General features: G+C 48.4%; 2 protein-coding genes across 2 annotated transcripts in view; one reads left to right on the forward strand and one right to left on the reverse strand.

Annotated features, from left to right (window-relative positions):
* TSPAN3 (tetraspanin 3) overlaps positions 1-4,996 on the forward strand; it is a 47,523-nt gene extending 42,527 nt beyond the window's left edge. Inside the window, exons 8-10 of the mRNA XM_048519728.1 lie at positions 697-849; positions 2,196-2,279; positions 4,101-4,996. Of these exons, the coding sequence (XP_048375685.1) occupies positions 697-849; positions 2,196-2,279; positions 4,101-4,193 (330 nt within the window). The 3' untranslated portion in view covers positions 4,194-4,996. The remainder of the gene's footprint in view (positions 1-696; positions 850-2,195; positions 2,280-4,100) is intronic.
* A 3,221-nt stretch (positions 4,997-8,217) lies between these two features.
* Positions 8,218-17,951, reverse strand: part of PSTPIP1 (proline-serine-threonine phosphatase interacting protein 1) — a 41,580-nt gene continuing 31,846 nt past the window's right edge. Inside the window, exons 10-15 of the mRNA XM_048519627.1 lie at positions 16,416-16,514; positions 14,460-14,556; positions 13,442-13,529; positions 13,259-13,329; positions 11,234-11,328; positions 8,218-9,129 (exon numbers count right to left, since the gene is read on the reverse strand). Coding sequence (XP_048375584.1) covers positions 8,998-9,129; positions 11,234-11,328; positions 13,259-13,329; positions 13,442-13,529; positions 14,460-14,556; positions 16,416-16,514 — 582 coding nt within the window. The 3' untranslated portion in view covers positions 8,218-8,997. The remainder of the gene's footprint in view (positions 9,130-11,233; positions 11,329-13,258; positions 13,330-13,441; positions 13,530-14,459; positions 14,557-16,415; positions 16,515-17,951) is intronic.

Here is a 17,951-nt window from a genome sequence, read left to right on the forward strand (position 1 = left end):
GGCTCTGTAAACAGAGAGGGCCCTATAAGCAGAGGGTGGGGGGTGGAGGCACTATCAGCGGCTGGACGCTCCAAAGGCCCGGCGGAACAATTCGGTCTTACAGGCCCTGCGGAATTCTCCAAGGTCCCGCAGGGCCCGGACAGCTGGTGGTAGAGGGTTCCACCAGGCCAGCGCTAGAGCATGTGCTGGTGTGATAACTTGGTCCCGAAGGCCATGCCGTTTGGCACCTGTCACACAAACTTTCATGTTCACACGCTCCACTGCGCCTCCGCAAGGCGGTCAGAGTAACACAAGGACATCCGGCTGATGGTTCGTTGCTTCAAAGAGGGAATCAAAAAAATTGTGCCCCCGAAGTCTCTCTTGGCATCAAGAGCCAGCATGGTGTAGTGGTTAAGAGCAGGTGTAGTCTAGTCTGGAGAACCAGGTTTGATTCCCCACTCTGCCCCTTGAGCTGTGGAGGCTTGTCTGGTGAACCAGATTAGCTTGTGCGCTCCCAACGCGCACGGCAGCTGGGTGACCTTGGGCTAGTCTGGTTTGCCGGCGGGGTTTGGCGCGAGGGGTCTCCTTACAGGAGAGAAAAGGGGATATAAATCCAACTCTTCTTAATTGGAGTGGCTGAGTTACTCAGGGTTAGATGGCTGGTTTAATTTTTTTGCAATGCCAAATGTAACCCCTCTCTCTCTCTCTTTAATACAGCTGCATTGTTGTGGTATCCACAACTACACAGACTGGAACACGACAAACTGGTTCAAAGAAATGAAAAACAACAGCGTGCCCCTGAGCTGCTGCAAAGCCAGCGTTAGCAACTGCACGGGGAGCCTGGCTCATCCCACAGACCTTTACGGCGAGGTCGGTACCCCTTACGATAAGATAAGAAGCATTTATTGCCATCGTGCACGCACAACAAAATTTACAAGCATTCCCCGATGCACACTGTTTCAGAGCTCACAGCCCATCCTCACATTCAGCAGTGGCGTAGGAGGTTAAGAGCTCGTGTATCTAATCTGGAGGAACCGGGTTTGATTCCCAGCTCTGCCGCCTGAGCTGTGGAGGCTTATCTGGGGAATTCAGATTAGCCTGTACACTCCCACACACACCAGCTAGGTGACCTTGGGCTAGTCACAGCTCTACGGAGCTCTCTCAGCCCCACCTACCTCACAGGGTGTTTGTTGTGAGGGGGGAAGGGCAAGGAGATTGTCAGCCCCTTTGAGTCTCCTGCAGGAGAGAAAGGGGGGATATAAATCCAAACTCTTCTTCTTCTTCTTCTTCCTCCATCCATCCCTGTACAACCCCAAACACATCAACACGAAACCGCGGAGTTCAGCATAGCCGCAGCTCTAGAATAGAAGCTGTCTCTGAGCTGACTTGTCCTTGTTTTTAGAATCCTATATCGTCTGCCAGATGGTAACAGTTCAAAAAGAGAGTATGCCGGGTGAGACGGATCCTTCAAAATATTCTGAACTTCCTTTAGGCAGCGGGAATGATAAAGTTCAGCATTCTTATTTTTTTTTGTATTTTATCACCTTTATTTAAATTAACCACATTATACAATAAACAGAAAAGAAAAATATATATATACACATATAGAAATAAATACAATTTCAAATTATGTTTACATAATAAAGAACATTATAAAAAGATGTAAAGACATAAAGAAAAAAGGGGGGGAAAATAGTGCATTGACTTCCAGCTAGTAAAACATAAGATACACAATCTAATATCGAAAATACTTTGTTACATCTCAAGTTTATAATTATATATCATTTCAAATTATAGTTACATTATTTCTAACCTACTAACTGTATCAACAATTAATTAGTATACTGAATTATACTGAATTTATACTGGTAAATGGATAAAGTTCAGCATTCAGAAGGAGATTGTCAGCCCCTTTGAGTCTCCTTGCAGGAGAGAAAGGGGGGATATAAATCCAAACTTCTTCTTTTTCTTCTTCTCCTCCTCCTCCTCCTCCTCCTCCTCCTCCTCCTCCTCCTCCTCCTCCTCCTCCTCCTCCTCCTCTATTCTGGTGTCCCTCGTAAAAAAAACCCTTTATAGGTTCTATGAAAAGGAATGCCCTTCAGTGGTGTCAAACCTATGGCACTCCAGATGTTCACGGACTACAATTCCCATCAGCCCCTGCCAGCATGGCCAATTTAGGCTAAATGATATCAGTGACGTGTGTGTTTGTTTCTTAGGGGTGCGAGGCCCTGGTGGTAAAGAAGCTGCAGGAGATCATGATGTACGTCATTTGGGCAGCGCTGGGCTTTGCTGCCATCCAGGTAAGACCGCCACATTTTAAGAACAAGAACGCTGTGCTCGATAACGCAGCTTCCCCCTTTTTGGTTGCCTTTGCCCCGTTGGATCCAAGGGCATGCCCCAGCTGTAAAGCTGAACTCCGGAGAGGACGCAGGTGCCACCCTGACCCGCAAAATGCGCCATCTAAATGCACTGAGCGTGTGTTTCCCGAAGCAGGGTCATGTTTCCTCCCAAACGGCTGCATAAACATTGCTCGAGAGAGGTTTGAGGGCAGGGTGCCTGCTGGTTCTGAAATGTTGACCTAAGGTTGGGAAATTTCCGCCCCTTTGTAGAACTGGTTGTTAACCCTTCGAGTGGGCGCGTCAAAGCAGCAGTGGCGTAGGAGGCTAAGAGCTCGTGTATCTAATCTGGAGGAACCGGGTTTGATTCCCCGCTCTGCCGCCTGAGCTGTGGAGGCTTATCTGGGGAATTCAGATTAGCCTGTGCACTCCCGCACATGCCAGCTGGGTGACCTTGGGCTAGTCACAGCTTCTCGGAGCTCTCTCAGCCCCACCCACCTCACAGGGTGTTTGTTGTGAGGGGGGAAGGGCAAGGAGATTGTCAGCCCCTTTGAGTCTCCTGCAGGAGAGAAAGGGGGGATATAAATCCAAACTCTTCTTCTCTTCCCTTCTGTGCGGATATTTTCTTCCAACTTACAAGCGGTAGAGCCCAAGCCTTGTTGAGTCTTATCCTGACTTGACAGAGAGTGTGTTGTTATTACTTGTCTGGCGCTTTAAATAAGAGTCGTCAGATGAGTTGCTTATTGGCAGAATGTATTAGGGGTACCTCTCCTGCGCCTAGCGAGCAGGTACTGCTTAACGGAAACCAAGCTTGTCGAAGGCTTTCACGGCCAGATTCAACTGGTTGTTGTGGGTTTTCCAGGCTGTGTGGCCGTGGTCTGGTAGATCTTGTTCCTAACATTTCACCTGCATCTGTGGGTGGCATCTTCAGAGGTGTATCACAGAGAGAAGTGTGTTACACACTGTGTCCAGAGAGAAGTGTGTCACAACTGGACACGGTGTGTAACACACTTCTCTCTGTGATACACCTCTGAAGATGCCGGCCACAGATGCAGGCGAAATGTTAGGAACAAGATCCACCAGACCACGGCCACGCAGCCCGGAAAACCCGCAACAATCAGGAAACTAAGCTGTTACTAGTAGAAACGGCTGGCAGTACTCAATGGAAACTTGAATTAACCATGATTTCTTTCGTTCTCCTGTGAAAGCATAGAGTATTCGTTTTATTTCAAACATGTATTTAATTGGGGTGATGTGCGGTTTCCGGGCTGTATGGCCGTGTTCTAGCAGCATTCTCTCCTGACGTCTCGCCTGCATCTGTGGCTGGCATCTTCAGAGGCCGTACAGCCCGGAAACCACACAGTACCCCAGTGATTCCGGCCGTGAAAGCCTTCGACAATGTATTTAATTGCTGGCCCGCCCACCCCCCAATTGTGTTCGGTCCAACGTCTTTGACCTGCTACCCACTTCCCGTTGGCGCCGAGCAAGCCGGACTTGGATATTTGCTCAGTTTCGAGTTGGCAGGGAAAGAACCAGCTGATAAGGTTGGACAAACATTTCCCGCTAGAAAGTGTCGCTCAACAAAATACAGAGAAGTCGAAAACGTAGCAGGGCTTCAGTTGGAGATAAACGTCTCGATTTATTGCTTCTTTCACCATCAGTCAAGCCTGTGGGGTTTGTTTATCTTTCTGTACTCCAGAAAAGCAGTTTTACTCGCTGGTGGACAGTAACTGTTGCCCTTGGTGCTCCTGTGTGCACTCAATTTGTTCTCTCACCCCACCCCAGCTCTTAGGCATGCTCTGTGCTTGCATCGTCCTCTGCCGGAGGAGTCGGGACCCTGCTTACGAACTGCTCATCACCGGAGGGACCTACGCGTAGAAGAAGCCGAAGAACCTGAATTTCCTGTTCCCCTCCGCTTGGAAAAAAAAGGTGTTTCGATTCGGCGCCGTCGATTCGGTCAAGTGAGCCGGGATGGCAAACGCGTACACTGGCGACAGGCGAAACCGAAGCCTTCCCTTCACCCCAGCCCTCCCCCCTATTACTGTGGCCTCCCTCCCCCTCTGTATATTTCGAGTAACCAAATAAACGCTAATCTCGGAACCGTCGACAAAACGAGCAGCGTGACCCGAGAGAGGTAGAGTTTGCCGCTCAAGGCTGGCCAATTGCCTCCGGACCCCGTCCGGGTTTTTAACCTTGCGTGCGGAATCCTTCCGGTCTTCGCCGCGGGGAGCAATCGGCCGGTCGTGTGAAGGAAGGTCGGCTGCGTTTTGATTTTGCAAGGTTTCACCTGTCACTCCCCCCCAAAAAAAATCTTGCCTGTCAGCAGTGTTTGTGTCTCCACAGAGCATTAAGCGAAGCCCCAAACACCACAACGAAACTCCTACTAACCAAAATTTTTAGAGTCGCACGAGCACATCTCTTGACCTTTTTAAAAAACAAAAAACTTCGACCGAGCAGATCTTCCGAAACCTCTTTGTTTTAAAGTACAGGCTGGCTTTTCAGGAGTATAATGTATGCACTACTGTTCTATAATGAATATTTTCATTTTTTTTTTCTATGAGGAGCTGTTTTTTGTGTCGAGTGAACTGTTCTTCTAGAGTAGCGAAAACAGTACGTGAAGGTGAATTGTGTAAATAGAAGACCTGATTAAATAAATCTTCTGTACATCTCTCTCCAAACAAGACTGTGGTCCACCTGTTCTTTTAATTTGGGGGAGGGGGACGCTTGTGTTGAGTAGTCCTTGGCAAAATAAAGCGACTTACCTACGAGTTTCACAGGTAAGTTTCCTCCTACAGCCACAAAGTATGGATGAAATGTGTAATTTGCTAGGAAATATGTCAGTCAGCTCCCTGCCAGGTGAGCTGCTTCCCCTAAAGATCTTAGAATGTGTGCGTGAAATTCTCAGCTCTCCATCTCTGCTTTATCTTGACAACAACCGGTTGTTAACCCTTAGAGTAGGCACGTCAAAGCAGCAGTGGCGTAGGATGCTAAGAGCTCGTGTATCTAATCTGGAGGAACCGGGTTTGATTCCCAGCTCTGCCGCCTGAGGAGGTTGGTCAGAATGTGGCAACGACTGTCCCGGGGGGGACTTGGCAAACTGGATGGTGGAGTGGAGATTCGAACACAGACCCCTGAATTCTGAGACCAGGAGTCTTCACACCTTTGGAATTGGGCCCAGCCACAAAACGGCCATTGCAGGAGGCAGAGCCGGACACAAAACACCAGGGAGCTACATTATATATAACCACAATAGCGATTCTTCAGTATTGTAGTCAGACATTTTGATTGACAGGACGCTCGGCCAATCTGACTCGGGACCTGTGCCCGGCCCGACCGACCCACAATTTCAGCACGGAGTGAAACAAAATCGCCCTCCGTGGGGCCGAGGGCACCTGCCATTTCCCCATTCAGAGGCCACGGCCGTTCTCACGTCCGCTGGCGCATTGCGCGGCCCCACTTGAAAGCGGCTTGCTGGGAGGGGGTTAAAGGTCGCCACTTTCCCAAGCGGCTCCTGGGCCATCCATGGTGTCGTGGAGTCTTTTCTTGCCTGAATGCAGCTGGCAGATGTTTGTCATCTCTGGGGGAAGGAGGGACCCCTCCTGCTTGCCCGTCAGCCGTCAAATCAGATTACCAAGACAAGAGCACCGAACGAGACGGCTTTCTTTTTTGGGGGGTCCCTTTTCCCCGATTGTAAAGAAACTGACACTAAAGGCGCTTTAGAGCAGGCCTGAAGTAGGGATTAAGCGGCAACAATAAATCTTAGTCTCCGGAGCTCTGCAGCTAATAAAGAGCCGGAGCTTTTCACTCGGAAAGAAAAATCCTGACCGTCTCTGCCGACGGAGGAAAGGGCGCGCGTACATTTTAAAAGACCCAGAATTGCAAACGAATACCTCGGCTGTGCAAAAAGAAATTAAACTGACCCTCCGAGCCATTTTCACAAAGTTCTCTGAAATGTTCTCCAATAGAATTTTGCAGTTTACGGAAAACTTGTTTACGTAGCATTCCCTGGGTAGCTGCTTCAGAGGAGCAGCGCCGTTACACCGTGGTTCACCAGGGAGTGGGGCCCAGTCCCCAGGTATGTGAACCCACAGAATTTCTTACGCTCCCTCCTGTGCAAGAGGTCGCACAAGCATCTACGGTCCTTTCCTTCACTGTAGCCGTTTGGTCAAGTGATAGACCAGTGGTGGCGAACCTATGGCACGGGTGCCAGAGGTGGCACTCAGAGCCCTCTCTGTGGGCACGGGTGCACAGAGTTCGTCATGTGATAATAGTGTAATTATTTCAGGGAGATTATTAGCATTAAACCTAAGACCTAGTTTTGGGGAAGCAGTGTAGGTGACCCTGTTAAGCGCTGTTAAACCCCACTGATTTTAATGGGAAGAATGAAAGTGTGATCCTTTACCTGGGAGTAAGCTCGGTTGTTGGCAATGGGGCTTGCTTCTGAGTAAACCCTCCTAGGGTCGTGATTCACCCATTGGAAGAGTTGCACGGTTGCTTCAAAGCAAAGCTAATGACTACCACCAAGCTTACTCCCGAGTAACGCACGCCTTGGAGCCACCCGGTTTTTCTAAACTAAAACCTCAGTATTGAGATTAAATTGCTGTGATAAATAAGTGTTTTTGGGGTTGCAATTTGGGCACTCGGCCTCGAAAAGGTTCACCGTCACTGATAGACTGTAATCTCTTTAAGATCAAGACCCATCTCTTTGCCCTGTACAAAACCCCATTTAGGCATCAAACTCGCGGCCCTCCAGATGTTGTGGACTACAGTTCCCATCATCCCCTACCAGCATGGCTAATTGCTCGTGCTGGCAGGGGATGATGGGAACTGTAGTCCATAACATCTGGAGGGCCACGAGTTTGACACCTGTGCAAGGGATAAGGCCCTTTCCGCACATGCAGAATAATGCACTTCCAATCTGCTTTCAGTGCACTTTGCAGCTGGATTTTACTGTGCGGAAGAGCCAAATCGGCTTGCAAGCAATCACGAAAGTGGATTGAAAGTGCCTTATTCTGCGTGTGCAGAAGGGGCCGGAGGAAAAAACGTGGCGTTGAGAGGTTTTGCAGCACCAAATAGGATGCAGGAGGCTCTTTTGATCAAAGCGACAAAATCCGTTGTTAATAGAGCTGTTATTCTGTAATACATACAGCCAGGTTAGGAATTTACACGAATGCAAAACAAACAAACAAACCAGCATTGATCAAAGACTATGATTATCTTGCAGACAGGTTGTCTTCGTCGTCTTGTTAGTGGGCCAGCTAGGATAGGGCACGCGCTTATGCTCTTTTAACGGCAAACCAAAGCGAGGGGCCGTGGCTCAGTGTCGGAGCATCCCTTCGAAGGTCACCGGTTCGGTTCCTGGCTTCACCAGTTAAACGCTATCAGGTAGTAGGTAATGGAGAAGGTCTCTACCTGGGACATGCTGAAGTTCCCAGGTTCAATTCCAGGCGTCTCCAGTTAAAAGGACCGGTTCGTAGATGACGTGACAGACCAGCGGCTGCCAGTCAGAGCAGACGATACCGAACTTGACGGACGGCTGGTTTGACGCAGCATAAGGCAGCTTGATGAGTGGGTTGGGGGACTAGGTTGGTGGTAGGGGGAAGTTTAGTTTAGTTTGTGTCATGTGGTTAGGGCCCCTGTCCATCACACACATGGCCCAAACCCAAATGCTGGTATTGCTTAGTGGGGATTGGTTGGAAGGGAATGAAGAAGAAGAGTTGGATTTAAATTCCCCCTTTCTCTCTTGTAAGGAGACTCAAAGGGGCTGGCAATCTCCTTTCCCTTCCCCCCCTTCACAACAAACACCCTGTGAGGTGGGTGGGGCTGAGAGAGCTCCAAAGAACTGTGACTAGCCCAAGATCACCCAGCTGGCATGTGTTGGAGTGCACAAGCTAACCTGGTTCCCCAGACAAGCCTCCACAGCTCAAGTGGCAGAGCGGGGAATCAAACCCGGTTTTCCAGATAAGAGTGCACCTGCTCTTAACCACTACGCCAGGGTGGCTCTCCACGCTGAGATCATCCAGTCCCTTTGGAGAACTTGGGTAGATTCACATGCATTGCTGCTACATTGCAATTCCAGCTTCGTTTCCAGCGTGTTGGGATTTTCCTGAAGCGGTCCGCTGGAACGGTCAAAAAAGGCACTCCAGACATGTCCGGCGCTCCAGTAATTTCCACAGTCTTTGGTCCCCATGCGTTTTATTCCGCCGGCCTTTACGTAACATGGCGACTGGCCCTTCCAAGTTCAAAGCATTGACGAGCGATTCCGGTGAAGCCCTTGGCAAGGAAACAGACCGCTCGTCTCTTTTTGAGTCTCCCACCTGCTTCTCGCGTTCAAATCCCCAGCAGCTGAGCCCCACAAAGAACGGGGCAGTATCTTGTAGCAGCCCGAGTTAAACATTTCATTCCCTCGAAAGAACATTCGGCCGCAAACAGCTGGGAATTGGAACGTGCGCCTAAATCGGATCCCGGAGGTCCCATCGGCCAAGGATAGTTCTCTTGAAGATGTCCTTGGAAAGTCCAAAGATTCATTCCAGTGGGTAGATCAGCTGTCTGAATGTCTAAACCCTGTAAATCAACACGCCAGGTACTTGATTCGGCAGCTGTACAAATCTGGCAGCCGTCAGTGCAAACAGGAAGGATGTCCAGATAGGGGTTTTCCGGTTGGTGAGGGACGCCCCTCGCATCAAACTTTCTCCAGGTAGGACCCCGGCACAAAACCCTGCTCTCCGTTCTGCTCCACCGTCCACCAGCCGTCCTCGCCAGCTTCGATGACCGTGACCGTGTCGCCTGCTTGGATATCCAGCTCGTCTGAATTCTGGAAGGAGAACGGTGAAAAAGAACGGAAATAAAGTTTAATGTATTGTCGAAGGCTTTCACAACCGGAATCACTGGGGTGCTGTATGGCCGTGTTCTAGCAGCATTCTCTCCTGACGTTTCTCCTGCATCTGTGGCAGGCATCTTCAGAGGGATGCATTGGTAGGATCTTCAGCCACACTTTGCAGGCTAAACATCAGGAGAGAATATACTGCTAGAACGACGGGCCATACAGATCCTCTGAAGATACCACACTTATCGCAATCTTCTGCATTTCCCTGATAACTTTCAACACTAATAAAGTTTAATCCTCTTTTGATTATTCCAGCAAGGGTCAAACATCGGATGCTGCTGGGCTGTTGGTTCAAGACCGTTTCCGTAACCAGAAGCAGAATTTTCTATACTGGAGCAAGGAAAGTTTTCCTCTAAGACAACAGGATCAACTGACTGTTGTGGGTTTTCTAGGTTGTGTGTCCGAGGTCTGGTAGCTTTATCTCCTAACGCCTTTTCTGGTCTTCGACCACAATAAAGCTGGCTGATTGATCGAACGAACGAACGAACGAACGAACGTCTTGCCTGCATCTAGGCCTGGCATCTCCAGAGGCATATCTGGGTTTCTCTCCCTGGCACAGTGTGGAGAGAAACACATCTTACCGCGGCATGTCTCTGAAGACGCCAGCCACAGACGCAGGCGAAACATTACAGGAGATAAAGTTGCCAGATCACGGCCACCCAGCCTGGAAAACCCACAACGGAGCGGTCTACTGATACAGACCAAACGTTAGTTTGCAGTTCTGCAGCAAGGTATGAATTGCCATGAGAAAGGGACTTGGGTTTTGTCAAAGGCTTTCATGGCCGGATTCAACTGGTTGTGGTGGGTTTTCCGGGCTGTGTGGCCGTGGGCTGGTGGATCTTGCTCCTAACATTTCGCCTGCATCTGTGGCTGGCATCTTCAGAGGTGTATCACAGAGGGAAGTCCACCAGACCACAGCCACACAGCCCAGAAAACCCACCAGAACCGGACTTGGGTTTGTTTGCCACAAACGATGAATGTCCCAACCCCGGGGCACCTCTGGAGCAACTGGGAAGGAGACGGAAACAGAACAACATTGGAAACAAAGGCCGGAATACTTTGGCGTGGTCTCCCGGGAGGTGATGAATGTGTTTCTAAGGCCCCTTCTGCACACGCAGAATAATGCACTTTCAATCCACTTTCAATGCACTTAGCAGCTGGATTTTATTGTGCGGAATAGCAAAATCCACTTGCAAACAATTGTGGAAGTGGATCGAAAGTGCGTTATTCTGCATGTGCGGAAGGCCCTAAGCCCTGTCGTTTCCAACTGCGTGATCGTGTGCTCTTCCACGCATGCAAAAAGAAAAAAAACACCTCCATAATAGAAAGCTAGCAAGTCAGGAAGGAGGATTCTAGCTTAGCCTTCTCTCTGTGCGGCTAGTTTTCTGTGTGGGCATTTTATTTTATGGGGGAGCGTTCAGTGATGGGAGCCCTCGCCCTCCCTCCCCGTACAATCTGAAACAGGATTGCCGTTAGAATATAGGTTGAACAGAAGCCCAAAGCCTCATCCATTCTACCAGTGGTTTTCGTTGGCAATTTCCTGCCGCTTTCCTCTGCTTTTCAGACTCGACATTTGCTGGGGACCTGGGGTGGAATTGCTGCCGGTATCTCTCCCTGTAAGTATGGCGTAACCTTGAAATATGGTCCTTTGCTGGTTCCAAGGTGGCGTTATCAATGGCCGCTCGGTGGCTGAGTCACAGAGGCTGATTCCGCATGGGCCAAAAAAAAGCAGTGTGAAAACGGTGTGAAAATGGTGTAAAAGGGTTTATACTGTTTTCACACCATTTTCACACCGCTGTTTTTGGCCCGTGTGGAATCAGCCATAGTTATCTGTTCTGCACCAGTGTATATTTTCTCCTTTTCACTGTGCACACACCCGTCTGGATTGCGTGGTTTTGCAGCGAAAGCACGGGGACCATTTCCAAACCTTTCAAAAAGTTTTCCTCACAGAGTTTAAACCGCCTCATCTACCTGGGATCAACCACGCTGCCTGGTACAGCCGAAATGACTCATTGGAAGCGTTTCCGGTTACCTGGGCTGTGTAATCGTAGAGCACTCTGTACTCCGTGGGCAGGATCGCCTCTTCCTTGTCCACGTGGATGGCTGCGTAGACGCCGTCCACTTTGCCTGCAGAAATGAGAAAGGTGACTTGACTGCGGATGCCAGAGAATCAGGCACGGTTGCTCGAAAACGCAACTTGTCTGCCCAGGTAAAGACAAGCCGAATTGGTGAGAACATTTGGCAGTGTTTCCCTAGTCCACCGTCTGCTCTCTGACACCCATTCCAACCCCTGGTTTTCCATAATTGAAGAAAAAATGGCTTCTATTGGACTGTCAGTGGATTCACTTTGCCCTTTGTCCTATTCATAAGCTTATAGAAAATTAAAAGGTCAACTATTGGACAGAGAGTTCTCTACCCTAATCACCGCAGCCAAGAAAATGTGCTCCCCTCTGTATTTTTCTCTCCCATTTGAACGGGGCCATTTGGCACACTACCTGTATTGCTTAATAAACCCTGCTCAAAGGAGAGCCATAATGCTCGCCAGGTTTAATGTTATGCCTTCTGCCTTGTTACATGGCAGATTTAATAAGCAAGAAAAGGCTAAAAGATTGTGCCCATGTAACGATGGCTCAGTTGAATCTCTGGCCCACCAATTACTACACTGTCTCCGATTCAAGGAAATCAGATCCAAGTATGTGAATCTTACTCCTTTACATTTACCCCATCTCCCTGATTTAATTAGATTACACTACTTGTTGGACAATCCTGATCCTTCTCTCTGTATTATAGTGGCAGACTTTCTCCTGGAAATTACTAAACGCCAGTAGATTTCCTTCGACCTAACATTTATTTCCTGTATTGTATATGCTTTTTAATCCGTTTTTTATTATTGTTGTACTATTGTCTATGCCAATAAAGGCTTGCTAAATAAAATTTGGCAGTGCTTAAAAGCTTATAAGTCCAGCATATGTAAAGAAATCCATCCCTACACTACTCCCAAGCTGTAAGTGCATTTTGAAGAGAGGCCAAGCGCAGCGAAAAGGATGCCTTCTTCAAGAATCTGCTGACAGAAGAGATTCCTCCGCAAGATCCCAATATCTCAATATCCCCCTGTCCCTGCTAGTTTCCCATTAAAGTTTTTTGGATAATGAAAAAATGTCTACCCATTTAGAAGAAAAGTTTGGATTTATACCTCACCTTTCTCCCCTGTAAGGATTCTCAAGGTAGCTTACAAATTCTGTTTCCCTTCCCCTACCTGCAGCAGACACTTTGTGAGGCAGGTGGGGCTGAGAGAGTTCAGAGAGAACATAAGAACGAGCCTGCTGGATCAGACCAGAGTCCATCTAGTCCAGCACTCTGCTACTCGCAGTGGCCCACCAGGTGCCTTTGGGAGCTCACAGGCAGGAGGTGAAAGCAATGGCCTTCTGCTGCTGCTGCTCCCGAGCACCTGGTCTGCTAAGGCCTTTGCAATCTCAGATCAAGGAGGAACAAGATTGGGAGCCATAGATCAACTTCTCCTCCATAAATCTGTCCAAGCCCCTTCTAAAGCTATCCAGGTGAGTGGCCATCACCACCTCCTGTGGCAGCATATTCCAAACACCAATCACACGTTGTGTGAAGAAGTGTTTCCTTTTATTAATCCTAATTCTTCCCCCCAGCATTTTCAATGAATGCTCCCTGGTTCTAGTATTGTGAGAAAGAGAGAAAATTTTCTCTCTGTCAACATTTTCTACCCGAAGCATGATTTTATAGACTTCAATCATATCCCTGTCTATTTCTAGCCCAAGGTCACCCAGCAGGAATGTAGCAGTGCGGAAACACATCCGGCTCACCAGATAAGCCTCTGCCACCCAGGTGAAGGAGTGGGGAATCAAACCTGGTTCTCCAGATTAGAATCCACCGGCTCTTAACCACGACACCACGCTCGGACTCAAGTGTTTTAATGGCCTTGAGTGGCGGGATGGAACGACGTCCGGTTTTGAGAACTAATTTGTGTTTAATCCAGAGTCTGCCTCGATGACATTTAGAAACGCAGGTCCGGTTTTTAAAAACATACCTGCCGGGGGAGCTGTGGGTATAATAGCGTCCGTGGTGTTGCGGTTGTTTCCGTGGAGCAAGCCGGAAAATCTGCGGATGGATAAGAAATCAACGGGGGAGAAGCAAATGCTCGCCCAATCCCAAACTTTTGCGTCTGTCTCCCCCCTCCTTAAGCCCCCCCCCCAGATGTTCCTTCCTTTACTTTTTCATCATTCCACATGTCGGGTTTGGGCTGGTGCCGTTCTTCATGGAAGTTCCTCTGTTCTCGTAGCTCTCATACCCGATCGCGACTGCCGGGGGAAGAGAAAAAATATTGCTCAAGAAGATTTCCCTCTCCCTCCACAAACAATAGGCTGACCGCAGCCACAATTTATTGTACTTCCTGCTGAGCGCAACCATGGTGTGGTGTAAATGCCATACGTTTCAAATGGGCCTTGCAGAAGAGGTAGATATGGCGGGCTGCGTAATGCCTTCTATACTGTCCTCTAAGGATTGTAAAATCCTATCCTTATCCTGGTCATTAAAAGCCAGGAGGCTAGTAAATGCCAAAGCCCCCGAAGGAGATTCCTCCAATCTATGCAAAAGGGGACGGTACACAACCAAAGTGAAAAGAACCCTGCCTTTGAATTGGTTGTGGTGTAGCAGTGGCGTGGGAGGTTAAGAGCTCGTGTATCTAATCTGGAGGAACCGGGTTTGATTCCCAGCTCTGCCGCCTGAGCTGTGGAGGCTTCTCTGGGGAATTCAGATTAGCCTGTGCACTCCCACACACGTCAGCTGGGTGACCTTGGGCTAGTCACATTTTTCTGGAGCTCTCTCAGCCCCACCCACCTCCCAAGGTGTTTGTTGTGAGGAGGGAAGGGCAAGGAGATTGTCAGCCCCTTTGAGTCTCCTTACAGGAGAGAAAGGGGGGACATAAATCCAAACTCTTCTTCTAATGACCCAGATAAGGATAGGATTTTACAATCCTTAAATTATAGAGGTAATACTCTACCATTGGTACAAGTTTTCTTCTTTTCACTTTGGTTGTGTACCTTCCCCTTTTGCATAGCATGGAGAATTATATACTGTCCTCAGCAAGGTCCTTTACAGCTGTGGTCCCCAGCTGTTTTTAGTGTAGATAGGATGTCCCTAGTATGTAGGGGGCTATCAAGATCAGCAAGCAAAGAACCAGGTTTGCAAAATTGGGGAGACGAAGGCCAAGATCACTCGCGTTTGGTTACCCGGCGGCTCCGCTCCCGTCATCTTGTTCCGGACGAAGCAATCCATATCTGATTCCACGCTGCAGTTCTCTAAGCTCAGCCGAACCTCTTCATATAGCTGTTCAACAGAGGAAAGGAAGGCGAATTGGTGCAACAGTTTAAAAACTGGGGTTGTTTTACGGGATAGCTGATGGGTCGTGGGAAGTTTTTAGAACAAGGTTCCTTCAACCAATAAAACAGGCACTTAATTTCGGGTTAGCGAAATTTGACTCCTGGTGGCCCTGTAGACCAGGGGTCTGCAACCTGCGGCTCTCCAGATGTTCATGGACTACAATACCCACCAGCCCCTGCCAGCACGGCCAATTGGCCATGCTGGAAGGGGCTGATGGGAATTGTAGTCCATGAACACCAGGAGAGCCGCAGGTTGCAGACCCCTGCTGCAGACGAACAGGATTTTTACAGTATAAGTTTTTGAGAAACAAATTCCCTTCGTCAGATACAAGCAGGAAAGGAGATCTTTAGTCCTTATATCCCAAACAGAAGGCGGAAGGGCTGTTACAGAGAAGGGACCCAGGATTCAAAGGTACGAACCCACATTGCCACCAACTTAATTACGGGAGGCGAGACATATTTGGGAGCAGAAAACCAGCATCTGTATTGAGTTTAGGAATCCTTTGTCTCAATCCATTGTTCTGAATTTGTGAATGAATTCAAGTGGAGCAATCTTGATTTTAGCTGTTTCCAACTCTGCCGCTGTACTTAGGCCCCTTCCGCACATGCAGAATAAAGCACTTTCAATCCATTTTCACAATTGATTGCAAGTGGATTTTGCTAGTCCGCACAGTAAAATCCAGCTGCAAAGTTCATTGAAAGTGCATTGAAAGTGCATTGCTCTGCATGTGCGGAAGGATTCTATTTGTTTTTGTAGCCTTGCAGACTAGTGTTTCATTTCTTTATCTCGGCCAGGATTTCTTTCCTACCACTTACTAGCTAATCCTTTTTTAAGGGGGCGCTGGGCATTGAACTCATATCCTTCCGCATGCAAAGCAGACGCCGCGCCACGGAGTTACGGTCCCCCCCTAATGCTCTCAATTACCTCGTCATCCAAAACGCAGACTTCTGGAACAGGAATACCATATCTTGTTGGGCCAAGCAAATAAATCATGCTCACCCCTTTCTGTCGGAATAGTACCAGAACAGGGGCACATAGCCAAATATCTTGAACTATTAACTGAACCCCAACAGAGATGGATTATTACAAGGGCCAGATGCAATACTTTTCCATCGGCCATTACAAAGGGTCGCTACCTATCTATCCCTCTCCAGGATCGGGTCTGTCCACACTGTAAAAACCAAGTGGAGACTCTTGCTCACATTATACTTGACTGTCCGAAATATGTGGGTATTAGGAATTTCTCTCCTGGGCGGGTCTTAGACAAATCTGAAAGAGACTCTGACAACTCTGTTGTGGAATATGCTGCCACAGGAGGTGGTGATGGCCACTAACCTGGATAGCTTTAAAAAGGGCTTGGACAGATTTATGGAGGAGAAGTCGATCTATGGCTACCAATCTTGATCCTCTTTGATCTGAGATTGCAAATGCCTTAACAGTCCAGGTGCTCGGGAGAAACAGCCGCAGAAGGCCATTGCGTTCACATCCTACATGTGAGCTCCCAAAGGCACCTGGTGGGCCACTGCGAGTAGCAGAGAGCTGGACTAGATGGACTCTGGTCTGATCCAGCTGGCTTGTTCTTATGTTCTTATGGAGCTTTTGTTAAATAACACAGAGGCCATGCTCTTGGAAAAAGTAGCAAAATTTCTCTTACAAGTGACAGAATTTTCTAAGTAACGTCCAATGCTAGATACAGTTTATCTGTCTGTGTTTTGAATGTACTTTTGATTTGTACTTCAGAAATGTCTGTAATGCTCTGGAGCCTATTTTAATATGCCTAATAAAGGTTGTTGTGTTGTTGTTACCTCGTCATCCTTCACGCACTGCACAGAAAGCTGGTTGCAATGAACCCACAAGGAATTCCTCAAGACTGTAATCCGGTCACATTCCTGCAGCTGGAAAGCCTGTTTTGTGTTTAAAAGAGCAGAGTTAGAAATTGGCGACGCCTCATCCCCTCCGCTGTGTTTTAACGGGTTGATTTTATATTCTGTCTCTGCTCTAAGATTCGGTTTCCGTTTGTTTTAGCGTGCTGGAGTGCACAAGCTAATCAGGTTCCCCAGAGAAGCCTCCACAGCTCCAGTGGCAGAGCGGGGAATCAAACCCAGTTCTCCAGATTAGAGTGCCCCTGCTCTTAACCACCACGCCACTGCTGCTCTTAAATGCACGGCTGCTATCATAAGGTGGAAACTGCATTGACCCCTAATTTAACCCTTAATACAGATATTTCCTTCTCCTGCCTTCACTGCATCCTGGCAAATGATAGCAGATACTGTGGGGTAGGAGATGGGGGGGGGGGACCACCTATAAATCCCTAGATGGCTGGGGACCGGGGTATCTGCAGGAAGGTTTTCTCCCATGTGTTCCTGCCGAGTAAAGATCATAGGGAGAGGCACTCCTGACTGACCCATTAATTAGAGACCCTCACTTGGTGGGTACATGAGAGCGGGGTCTTTTTAGTGGCGGCCCCGCAGTCTAGTCCCTTAGAACCCAAGGGTGCATTACCCATTAGGCACAGGACCTATGAAAAGTTCAGGGCCTACAAAAAACCAGGATTAACAACAACAAAAAATGGCAGGGATTGTGAAGAACAACAAATTGGGAATAAAAATATTTTATTTTCCCATCTACACTATATTTTTCTCCCTCTTTTTCTTTTTCCCTGCCTTACCACATCCCATGTTAAAATACGAGGAGGAACATACATGTAAGGGCTAAAGAATTGGGGAAAAAGTTAACTTCTGGTTTTTAACGGATATGCATGCTTGACACTTTTTGGAACGATGTCTGCCCCTAGTGGTGCATCGGGGCGAGGTGGAGAGTTAAATACAAGAGGGCCCAGGGTCTATGACAGAGGTTCTCAACCCGAGGGTTGCGACCCCTTTGGGGGTCGAACAACCCTTTCACAGGGGTCGCCTAAGACTCTCTGCATCAGTGTTCTCCATCTGTAAAATGGATAAATGTTAGGGTTGGGGGTCACCACAACATCATGAAGAAGAAGAAGAAGAAGAAGAAGAAGAAGAAGAAGAAGAAGAAGAAGAAGAAGAAGAAGAAGAAGAAGAAGAAGAAGAAGAAGAAGCAGCAGCAGCAGCAGCAGCAGCAGGAGGAGGAGGAGGAGGAGGAGGAGGAGGAGTTTGGATTTATATCCCCCCTTTCTCTCCTGCAGGAGACTCAAAGGGGCTGACAATCTCCTTGCCCTTCCCCCCTCACAACAAACACCCTGTGAGGTAGGTGGGGCTGAGAGAGCTCCGAGAAGCTGTGACTAGCCCAAGGTCACCCAGCTGGCATGTGTGGGAGTGTACAGGCTAATCTGAATTCCCCCAGATAAGCCTCCACAGCTCAGG

Source organism: Sphaerodactylus townsendi, linkage group LG17, assembly GCF_021028975.2.
Source record: "Sphaerodactylus townsendi isolate TG3544 linkage group LG17, MPM_Stown_v2.3, whole genome shotgun sequence".
NCBI lineage: Eukaryota > Metazoa > Chordata > Lepidosauria > Squamata > Sphaerodactylidae > Sphaerodactylus > Sphaerodactylus townsendi.